This window comes from Erigeron canadensis, chromosome 4, assembly GCF_010389155.1.
Source record: "Erigeron canadensis isolate Cc75 chromosome 4, C_canadensis_v1, whole genome shotgun sequence".
In the NCBI taxonomy this organism is placed as follows: Eukaryota; Viridiplantae; Streptophyta; class Magnoliopsida; order Asterales; family Asteraceae; genus Erigeron; species Erigeron canadensis.
In genome coordinates, this window is record NC_057764.1 from 28,690,978 (window position 1) to 28,701,169 (window position 10,192).

The following is a 10,192-nucleotide window of genomic DNA, read 5'->3' on the forward strand; positions in this document are numbered from 1 at the left end:
ATGGTCATCTATCTGTAGATGATATCACGCTCCATTTATACTTGTCGCTCTTATCCTTCTTCCATCTACAAAACGCTAGAGAACAAAGGCAACAAATATGTATGATTTTTTCCTCTTGCGGGTGCAATCACCGGGTGTGAGTTATCGTTCTCGGTGAGTGATGGTAGGCTGTTTCCGATGGGTGGTTTCCGGTGGTATTGAGCGATAGAAGAAAGTATGTTGGGTAATGATAATCATAGGATGACCAAATCAGTGAAAAAAACCATGTTTTGTAATACTTTATGTTTTCTGAATAAAAAATATGTATAAAAAACTCTGACCGAATTTGATGTAGCTAAGAGGTTTCAACCTTTGGATTGGAACAAAAAACAAACGGTGGGAACAAATGAAACCTCTTGCTCGATCAGAGCTAAGAGGAAGTCCAGAATTTTTATGTGAAAACAAACAAGGCCTTAGACTTTTAATTTAAATTTAATGATTAAGATTACTCAATTGGACTAATCAAGTTCAAAAACTTGAATGAATCTCATCCATAAAGAAGTATCTAATTAAATGTTAAGATCCTCCTTAGTTATTGTCAACTTTATTAGTAAAGTTAAAAAATCTTGACTATTGAATTAAAATCAAAGATCTAACATTCAAAGATGATTTTTGAATCTTGACAATTAATTTTAATCAAATGATTAAAATGGTTTTAAATTTATTAATAAAGTTGAAAACAACTTTAAAATCTCTATCCTCTAATTAATCACCTTAATGATTCTGAGTGTTTAGCAAGTAAAATCATTTAATTCCAAAACAAAAAACAACAAATGAACAAAGTAAGATAACATTACTAGATAAAAAAAAAAAAAATAAAAGATTTAAAAAAAAAAAAAAAAAAAAAGAAACCAAAAAATATTATGTAAATGTGTCCAAAATGGTAAACAGCTCACACCTAGCTCTATATATCAGTATATCATATATCCCTCTCACAAACACCACCGATAAAACCCCCCACTGCTCTTCCACTCTCTTTCATCCTTGAAGTTTCATCTTGAAACATATTTTTTATCCAACACACTTTTTTATAATTAAAAGTGGACTTGTACATTGTGTAAACTAACAGTACGTAATAGAGTCCCAGCAACATGGACTACAACTTCCATGTCATGTTTGTTGTTTCACTACTAGTACTAGTCTCTTCTTTTTCTGTCAGGTCTCATGGTGTTGTTTCATCAAAAAATAATAATCATCTTCCCATTTTATCATTTGATGAAGGCTATTCACATTTGTTTGGTGATACTAATTTAATTGTCTTAAGAGATGGTAAATCAGTTCACTTATCCCTTGATGAAAGATCAGGTTTGTTTAATTTGTTTGCTTTATTTAATATAGTTATATAGTCATGTTTAAATTGTGTAATATACTTATCTCATGTTAAGTATATATGTATCTATCTAAGCACATTTATATATTATGTATAGATATATGTTTTATATGGATACAGGGTAATGATGTGTGTATGTGTTTAGGTTCTGGATTTGTGTCACAAGACCTGTATCTACATGGATACTTCAGTGCATCTATCAAGCTTCCTGCTGATTACACTGCTGGGGTGGTGGTTGCATTTTATGTAAGTTTTGTTTGTTTCTATGTTTATTTATTTATGAATATAAATTATTAGCTTTTAGTTTTTATATCTTTTTAAGAAAATGAAGTGTGTTTGTTTCTTATACAAAATATATAAATTTGCTGAATAGTGATTTTCTCATTAAATTTAAAAAGTGTGAAAAGTCTATTAAGTCAAGCTTTTATTTTTGGGTCTCTTTTTTGACTATTGATGGAGTTTATTTTCCTGTTCATTGATATGAAAAAAATAAAATAATAAAAATGGTACTAGTAATTTTTATTATTTCTATTGTATTTTATGTTGGATAATGCAAAAGAAATACGTGTACTTGTACTATCTACTATCTTCACTGGAACTTACTCAAAAAAGGAAATTGTGATTTACTCCAAAAAATTTGTTTATTTATTTTGACTAGGAATGGTAAATTGGGTAATTTTATTAGAAAGGTATCTTAAATACATAGAAAAAAAGGTCAACAATCCAACAATCTCATTAAATTATGCAAGCAAAATGTAGCACTTTTGGTTTTGTTGACTTATTTTAATTATTTGTGGAGTTATTTTAAAATAAGCGCATACAAATAAATATTTCAGAACTTATAAATTGACTAGCATACATCAATATCAATCTATGTTGCTCTGAGTAATTTAAAAGAGAATAAACATAAGGTGTGTGAACAAAGCCAGATTAATATTATCAAATGTGTAATAAATTTATTGCATCATGGTAAACCAAAAGTAAAATTTGTTTATTTTATTAGATTGCTTTTTCAGTGAATATATATTATATTAAAACAAAATTGGATTGCTTGCATCTTGGACTAATGTTTTGCCTTTTTGTCATTGAAGTTTGATCAAAGGTAATAAAATTGGATTTATTATTGTTTCTTATTTCTTGATAACTGTTTTTTGTTCTTTATTCATAGTTAATATTATAAAAAATACTTAATCCCAAGAGGCCAAGATCACCGCTTTTCATGAATTATTCTGTCATTTTAAATTAAAAATTTGTCCACATGTTTTTGCATTCCATATTATAGGCTTGGAACTATACTTCAAAATCGATTCCTCTTGTCCACTTTAACCATATTTTTAATTGGGTTTTGGTCTAGTAGTAATCGAGGCGACATATAACTGAAAAAATTTGTGGGTTCAAGTCATAATTTTGACAACGTGCCGTGTGTATATTTGGTTTTCCAAAAAAGCGGATCATTAATTTCATATTGTGGGGCGTATATCGTATATAATCTTACTAATAATGTAAACCTTAATATTTTTGGTTAGATGTACCAAGTACCAACTAACTACTTCGGTTATGCTTTCCTTGTGAAAATGAACATTTTTGGTCTTCCATAAATTTTGCCAACTTGTCATTTCTTTCTCAACTAAAAGAATTGAGTCACTTTTTAGAGATTTCTTAAAGAATTGAGTCACTTTTTAGAGATTTCTTAAAGAAAGCAAAATTTTCCGTTTGAATTATGAATCAGACTTTACTTTTTGCTACTTAGGCTATCTCCAACCATTCCCATCTTAAAATTTGAAAAAATGAAACATCTTTTGTGAGTATTCTCTATTCAAAAGTTATCGTCTCCAACCATATATTCCAAAGTTTTGAACTCTAAGTAAACTGTTTATTGGTTAGATTAACTAATGGGTGTTGTATATAGCAAAAAAAAATTCAAAATGAGAAATTAAAATTTTGGAGGAATGAATAGTGATACTTCATATTTGGTTAATATATCGACTCCTCCAACAATTTCCCCAAATATGGAGCAAAAGTTGGAGATGATATATTTTCCTCCAAAATATTGCCTTGCCAATTTGAAAACTTGAGTTTGGTCCACAACGATTTCTTATACTGTTAAGTCCTTCTTAGGGGTACATATCGATTAAACTATGTCCAAAGTCTGACATTGTGTTTTTGTAACTAATTCTGATTTTGGTCTAATCTTTTTTATTATTAATTTAATAAGTATTTTTCTTGTTACGCGTCATTGTTAGTATTTGATCTATGATTGGAAGTTCTAGTGGACCATATAAGTAGTTTAGCACTGCAAATTGCTTGTGTCACTATATTTAATGTTATAGAGTGATAAATTAAGATCTAGATGTTGATCTTAAGATATGATTTTATGACCCAATCAACAAAAATAATGAACTTCCATCTTAACAACTTTAGTGGCCACCATGGACGTCGTGGATTAGTCGGCTAAAGGCCAGACATCGCACTAATCTAAAGATTGATATAAATTTTGAACTGCAACCGAGTCCCCATAATATTTCACTATCTTAAGTTTCTTGAAGTTTGTTAGAGGCGTGACAAATAGTCAATCATTTCTCAACCATTACTAAAGCTGTACAATAATAAAAGCTGCTTATGTGATATAAATATATATTATAAAATGCCACATAATTCACACCATAATTTTTTTTGTTTATAGTAATTGGAAAAATCATCATGTGTGCATGATGCATGTCAATAAAGCGTTCGTACCCAAATAGAGTGAGATTTTTCATACCCTTTTGTTGATATTATTTTTGCAGATGTCAAATGGAGATATATTTGAGAAAAACCATGATGAGGTTGACTTTGAGTTCTTGGGCAATATAAGAGGCAAAGAGTGGAGAATTCAGACTAATATTTATGGTAATGGAAGCACAAATGTTGGCAGAGAAGAGAGATATGGTCTTGGTTTTGATCCTACTGATGACTTTCATGAGTATAGCATCCTTTGGACTCAATCTCACATTATGTAAGTCACCAAAATCTTGATCTTAAAATAGATATACATGATTAATTGGACTACCATATATTCAGTGTACCTGATAAGTATAGGACTTAAAGGTAATTTTGGTTTGAATATGCATATTCACTGAAAAAGGTCCCAGAGATGGAAATCTTTTTCTGGCTGGCTTACATTCTTTCTGCAAAAGATTTTTTCACACTTCTGAATTTGTCATGGACTTTACTTTGGTAAAAAAAACCCCATTCTTTAGCATTGAAAAACTTTTGTTAAAAAGGAAAAGTTGCAAATAAGTCCCACCAAACTTATATATAGAATACATTAGTATTTGTCTTATTAATCATGCTGTAAACCAATCAAGTTTGTTTAATTGCGGGCCACCGCGTTATTCACAACTAGTTTGATTTACTTGGGAGAGCAGCATATGAAACTCAACCATAAACTTTTCAACATGTACTGTAAATCTTTTATAAAATAGCGAAATTTTAATATTTTGCTCGATATAAACTTATATAAGAAACTTTACGAGACTAAGTGACTAACACCTCTACTTTTGCCCCCCTTTGGAAGTAACTTGGTAATATTAACCCATACAGTTTGTTCTATTTAAAACAGGCCACAACCACTTTGTGAGTTTTTATGATCACCTGGTCAATAGGAGTTGATTACTAGATTAGGTGAATGTTATTAACCTTTGACATTGATGATCATATTATTTGAGTATGCAATTTGAATTGATTATGCTAGTAAAGTTGGCTTGTTTAGCAATTTATTATTATAGCTCTTTAAGAAAAGGATCATATTAAAGGTCTGAAATCTTGGAGGTGTTTGTTATGAAGATGACCCTTTGATACTTTATCAAACTTGAGTTAACCAAATTATTGAATCCATTTCAAGGACCTTCATGAGTTTCAATCCTAGATCCGCCACTATTTGGAATGAATTGTTGTTAGGATGACATGATGATAATCTTTTTAGAGCTTTTCATAATGATGTATATAAAGTGTGATATGTCATTGTATCAAAGTACTTTATGGCTCTATAGCACATGTAGGAAACCTGATAAAATACCTAAATGGTCCATGCCACAAAATCATTTTTTTTACCATTTAAAGCTGCAGGTATAAGAGTTCTTGCGGTACAATGTGCATGGTAATAGAAGCAGTAGTTTAGCTTTTTTAATTTTTATGTACCAATAGTGTGACATCTCTCTGTTTTCTTCAATCATAACATCACCTGCTCTGCTACTACACTTCAATGGTTCATTATTTCCAAAGTTCTGAAATTTAGTAGTAGTAAATAATTCTAAAATATTGGACAATTTATTTCATTAACATTAAATTTTTATATGTTGGAAATAGATACACAGAACAATACCCCCATCCGGGCCCCACATGGGTCCCTGGTTTTATTTCGTGTAACTAACTTTTGTGTTTTTAATCTTTGTTTTAAAGTTTTTACGTTGATGATGTCCCAATAAGAGAGATTAAACGTACGGAATCAATGGGAGGTGACTTCCCTTCAAAGCCGATGACTTTATACGCAACGATATGGGATGCTTCAGAGTGGGCTACAAATGGTGGCAAATACAAGGTAAATTACAAGTACGCCCCTTACATTGCCCAGTTTTCCAACTTTGTCCTCCACGGATGTATGGTGGATCCCATCGAGCTCACGTCGGTTACATGTGAAAATCCCAAGTCTATCCCAACGGGCATCACTCCCTCACAAAGGGCGAAAATGGACAGCTTTAGAAAGAAACATATGCAATACTCATACTGTTACGACAAAAGAAGATACAAAACACTGCCTTCTGAGTGTGTGTATAACCCTAAAGAAGCCGAGAGGTTGAAGAAGTTTGATCCAGTGACGTTCGGTAGTGGTCGTGGCCGCCACCACGCGAAGAGCCACCGCCGCAGCCATGCCGTGTCTATTTAAAGAGGGATGTAGTTACTATATATTACTATCATTTTGTTTCTTCTTATTTTAAAATTTTGTTATTTTGTTGGTCATTTAGTGATCCACTTTTTGTTAATTTTTATGTGCATAATGGTGGAAAAGCATATAATTTGTTTATGATGATCATAATTATGTGGAATATGACTAAATTATAAATGATGATAACCATTTGTAAACCATACTTTATTATAAATAATTTATTTATTGGCCCCAGAGATTATTTGTTATTTGAATGCTATTTGTTTAAGGTCAAATAATGGCTACTTGACAACCGAGTTTGGTGCAATCAAAATAAATTTATAATTACTTAACTTAATCATGGACCCCTCCTTGATTTTGTATTACAACTTTTCATTATTTTGTCTCTTTGATTTTGTGTTCTCTCTCTTTAATTATGTGGTGAAGTAGTGGTATTGTATTTAGGATTTTAACTAGGATTAATCTATCTTTTTGTAGGTCACCATAGTATTACGTTTTTCTATTTTCATGATATTGGTCGAGCTTTGGGAATGAGTTATTTCATCACATAAAAATTTAAACTAAATTAAATCGTCACCCGGTTTTAATTTAATTTCAATTTACCATGGCCCATGGGAAGTCGAAGACTTTTTTTAGTGATTAGTATGTATTAAGCAATTATAACATTTTCTTTTACTGTTATTTTTTCGTTTGAACTTTGATAGTTAATGAGAAATGTTAACACTTATAGCATGATGTGACAACAATGAAGAGCTTGAAAATAAAGAGTAATTGAATATAAATAGAAACTAAATTAGTTGGTGGTGTCATTTGTCGTATCGTCTTTAACTATGATCGTTTCATCTAGCTTTTTAAACATATATTTTCAGGCATAAATTTTAAGTCATCTATCATTTCTTAATCTAAGTATCTAACACATGAATAACAATATTAGATAATTAAAAATAAAGGGAGGTGACAGATGAGAACGCTCTTCAATGCAGGATATACAAATAAAATAAAATGCTCGAATGATTTGTCATGAAAGAAGTCAAAAATTTTATGACAAATGCGAAAAGAGTCCAATTTAACGACACATAAATGTAGCCACGATTTAAGCAAATTTGTGGCATAAAGGCAGGTCACATTTTGAAAAGGTACACTCTATCTTATAAGGCCATCTGATGTAGCGGAAGATTTGGGATAAATGATTGAATCTATTGATTTTAAGAATATCAAGGACAACTCTTCTAATTATCGTTGATTCACAATAAATACCGATAATCAGGGAATTCATACACTAACACACATGTGATAGAGAGGATAGAGAGGAAAACAAGAAATTTCATATGAGTATATCAATAATCAAAACTATTTTACAAAGCATTGTCACAAAATATATATAGTGACACTAGTATTTAATTTCACCTCCATAATTATTAAATAACCAAATAATAATTCATCAAGTATTAAGGTTATGGACCCCAAAAGTCAAGTTTGTGTGACAATCTCTCACTTTCCAACTTCAAATGGTTATTGCACATAATTGTAGATATTTTATTTTACTTCTAAGATGTCCAAAATCACCAAGAACTTGACCGACATCACCATCTCCAGCCGGTTCCCGGGGAACACCACGCACAGATTCGTCGTGCCAACCCCAATGAGCTCCGGTTGGAGGTCCTAACTTTTTTTTTTTTCCCATTAGAATAGTTGAACATATCAAAATTTTATTTTATTTTTAAGTAATACACAACGGTAGAAAGTTTATAATTTATGAATTTTACTTTTGTTTCTTAATTTTATTTTTATTAATGTATCCGTGGTCTTTTTAATTCAAGAATTATTATTTTTATTTAATATTAATAGCATGGCCGTTTAAAACCGAAAAGTTTAGTAAGAGGTGGTTTAAAATATGCTAGTAAATTGAAAGTTTAAAATTGGGAATAAATTAAAAACTGAAGATTGTGTTGGATATGGCCAAATAAAAGTGGTCTTCAAATTCTGACTTTTATATAAAAGTGTTCATACTGTCTTTGTTATTCTAATATTAATCTTGTTTTACAAATTTCCAATGTTAGAATAGAAAAATAATCGTATATCGAATACACGACAATCTAGATAAAACCTTTCGAATGCCATGCCAAGGGGAAACGAAATACTGCAATGATTCTTAGGGGGAGAGGTGTAATGTCACTAAATTGGCTAATTGGCAAGTTTGACAAGCTATCGACGAATCATATATCGCCACGTGTCATTGCCAAAAAGTAGCCAAAACATGCGGTATAGTATACGAAAAGTAACCAATTTGCCAATTTCAAAACTAAATAAATGTAACCGGAAATAGTTGCCGGAAAACTAAAAAAAGTGACCGTTTTTTGTAAAAAATAAAACTTGGGCTCAGAATTTGGGGGTCGGGAATTTTGGAAGTCGGAGACACCATGACTGCTAACCCGAAGGGTTTACCCCGCCAAGATACGCCCCGGATCATTCGAGTCCCATTTTTACGAACATTTGTATCATCATCGCCCATTTTTTTCGGTAACCTAAAAAACTGTTCAACGATATCATCATCGGCTATGAGCTACTTTTTTCGGCTACCTATTGCTTTAATGGAACAAAATCCGGCAACGCTGCCAAGGAAAAATCCGGCATCGCTACCGTAACACTACCAAGGAAAAATCCGGCAATGTATATATATATATACATAAATATACATATATAAGCAGGAAGTCTAACCGGAAACCCAAAAAGGGGTCGCCGGAAAACATTCCACAGTAGCAGAGTAGCAGCAGTTAACCAAGAACTCAGAAAGGGATCGCCGGAAAACCACAAGCCGCCGTAGCAACAGCAGTAGCAGCAAAGGGCTCACCGGAAAACCCAAGAAAGGGCTCGCCGGAGAACCGATGCAACATGCAAGACCACAGGAAGAAGCAACAGGAAGCACATCGGAAAACCGAAAACCCCAAAAAGGGATCGTAGGAAAACCAAAGGAACAAGTAGTAACATAGCCAACTACACCCCTGTCAAAGCCAAACAAAGTTTTGGCTGTAAAAGTGAACGTTTTTGGCCGGCGACGACCGGAAACCCCAAAAAGGGGTTTCGGATCTCACCGGAGGGGTGATATATCACGTTAGGAGCATCGACAAGTTTTATCGGCACGTATTCCGGCAATAGAAGCCAAGAAAAACGTAAATCGAGCCTCAAAATCGAAAACCTCCCAAAAAAATTTTAGGTTTCCGGTGAGCACAAGAACCAAAAAAAAAAAAAACGGTCACAAAGTACACGCTCCCAACGTTCACAAGGATCGGCCAAAACTAGTTGATATATATAGCCAATACTAAGTACTAACCGATTAAATTTGCCGATACAAGCCGATGGAGATGCTATTATGTAGCCGATTAGCCGATGTTTACCGATGGTTTTTGCCGATAAAACTAGCCGACTACACCTCTCCCTTTTGTTGTATATATGGGAATTGTAATCATAAAATGGATAGAAGCCATAGATAAGTTACCATTTCAACTTTTTCGCTAGCACCTAATGAATACTAGAAGTTACAATTCATGGCCAGTTTGTGTTTTTCATACCAGATTGCTTCTTAGTTACCGAGATGTCAATTTAATCATCATCTAAGAGGTTAGGGGTTTAAGTCTCGCATCGAAAACATGTAAGAAATATGATGTGTTATTTACCTTCTTTTTTTTTCTAAAGGAAAGGGATAATATAAATAGCGATGTAATCTTTTGAAAGTGCGTCTACATCTGGATTCTACCGCAATTTGACCACACTAAAACTGATCACATGTTCGATATCTTTTTCACAATAATAATAATTTTTTTTTTGAAATAGTAGTGGTGATTGGATTCAATGGCATGCCTCTACATCGTCCGGTAGAGATTAACCACGTCCGTCAATCC

At 32.4% G+C, this 10,192-nt stretch overlaps 1 protein-coding gene across 1 annotated transcript; it reads left to right on the forward strand.

Moving 5' to 3' along the window:
• Positions 1 to 978: 978 nt before the first annotated feature.
• LOC122597841 (probable xyloglucan endotransglucosylase/hydrolase protein 28) lies at positions 979 to 6,527 on the forward strand. The gene is made up of 4 exons (XM_043770412.1): positions 979 to 1,344; positions 1,515 to 1,615; positions 4,156 to 4,364; positions 5,810 to 6,527. The coding sequence occupies exons 1-4, from the start codon at positions 1,131 to 1,133 to the stop codon at positions 6,291 to 6,293; spliced, it is 1,008 nt and encodes a 335-aa protein (XP_043626347.1). The 5' UTR covers positions 979 to 1,130; the 3' UTR covers positions 6,294 to 6,527.
• Positions 6,528 to 10,192: the final 3,665 nt, after the last annotated feature.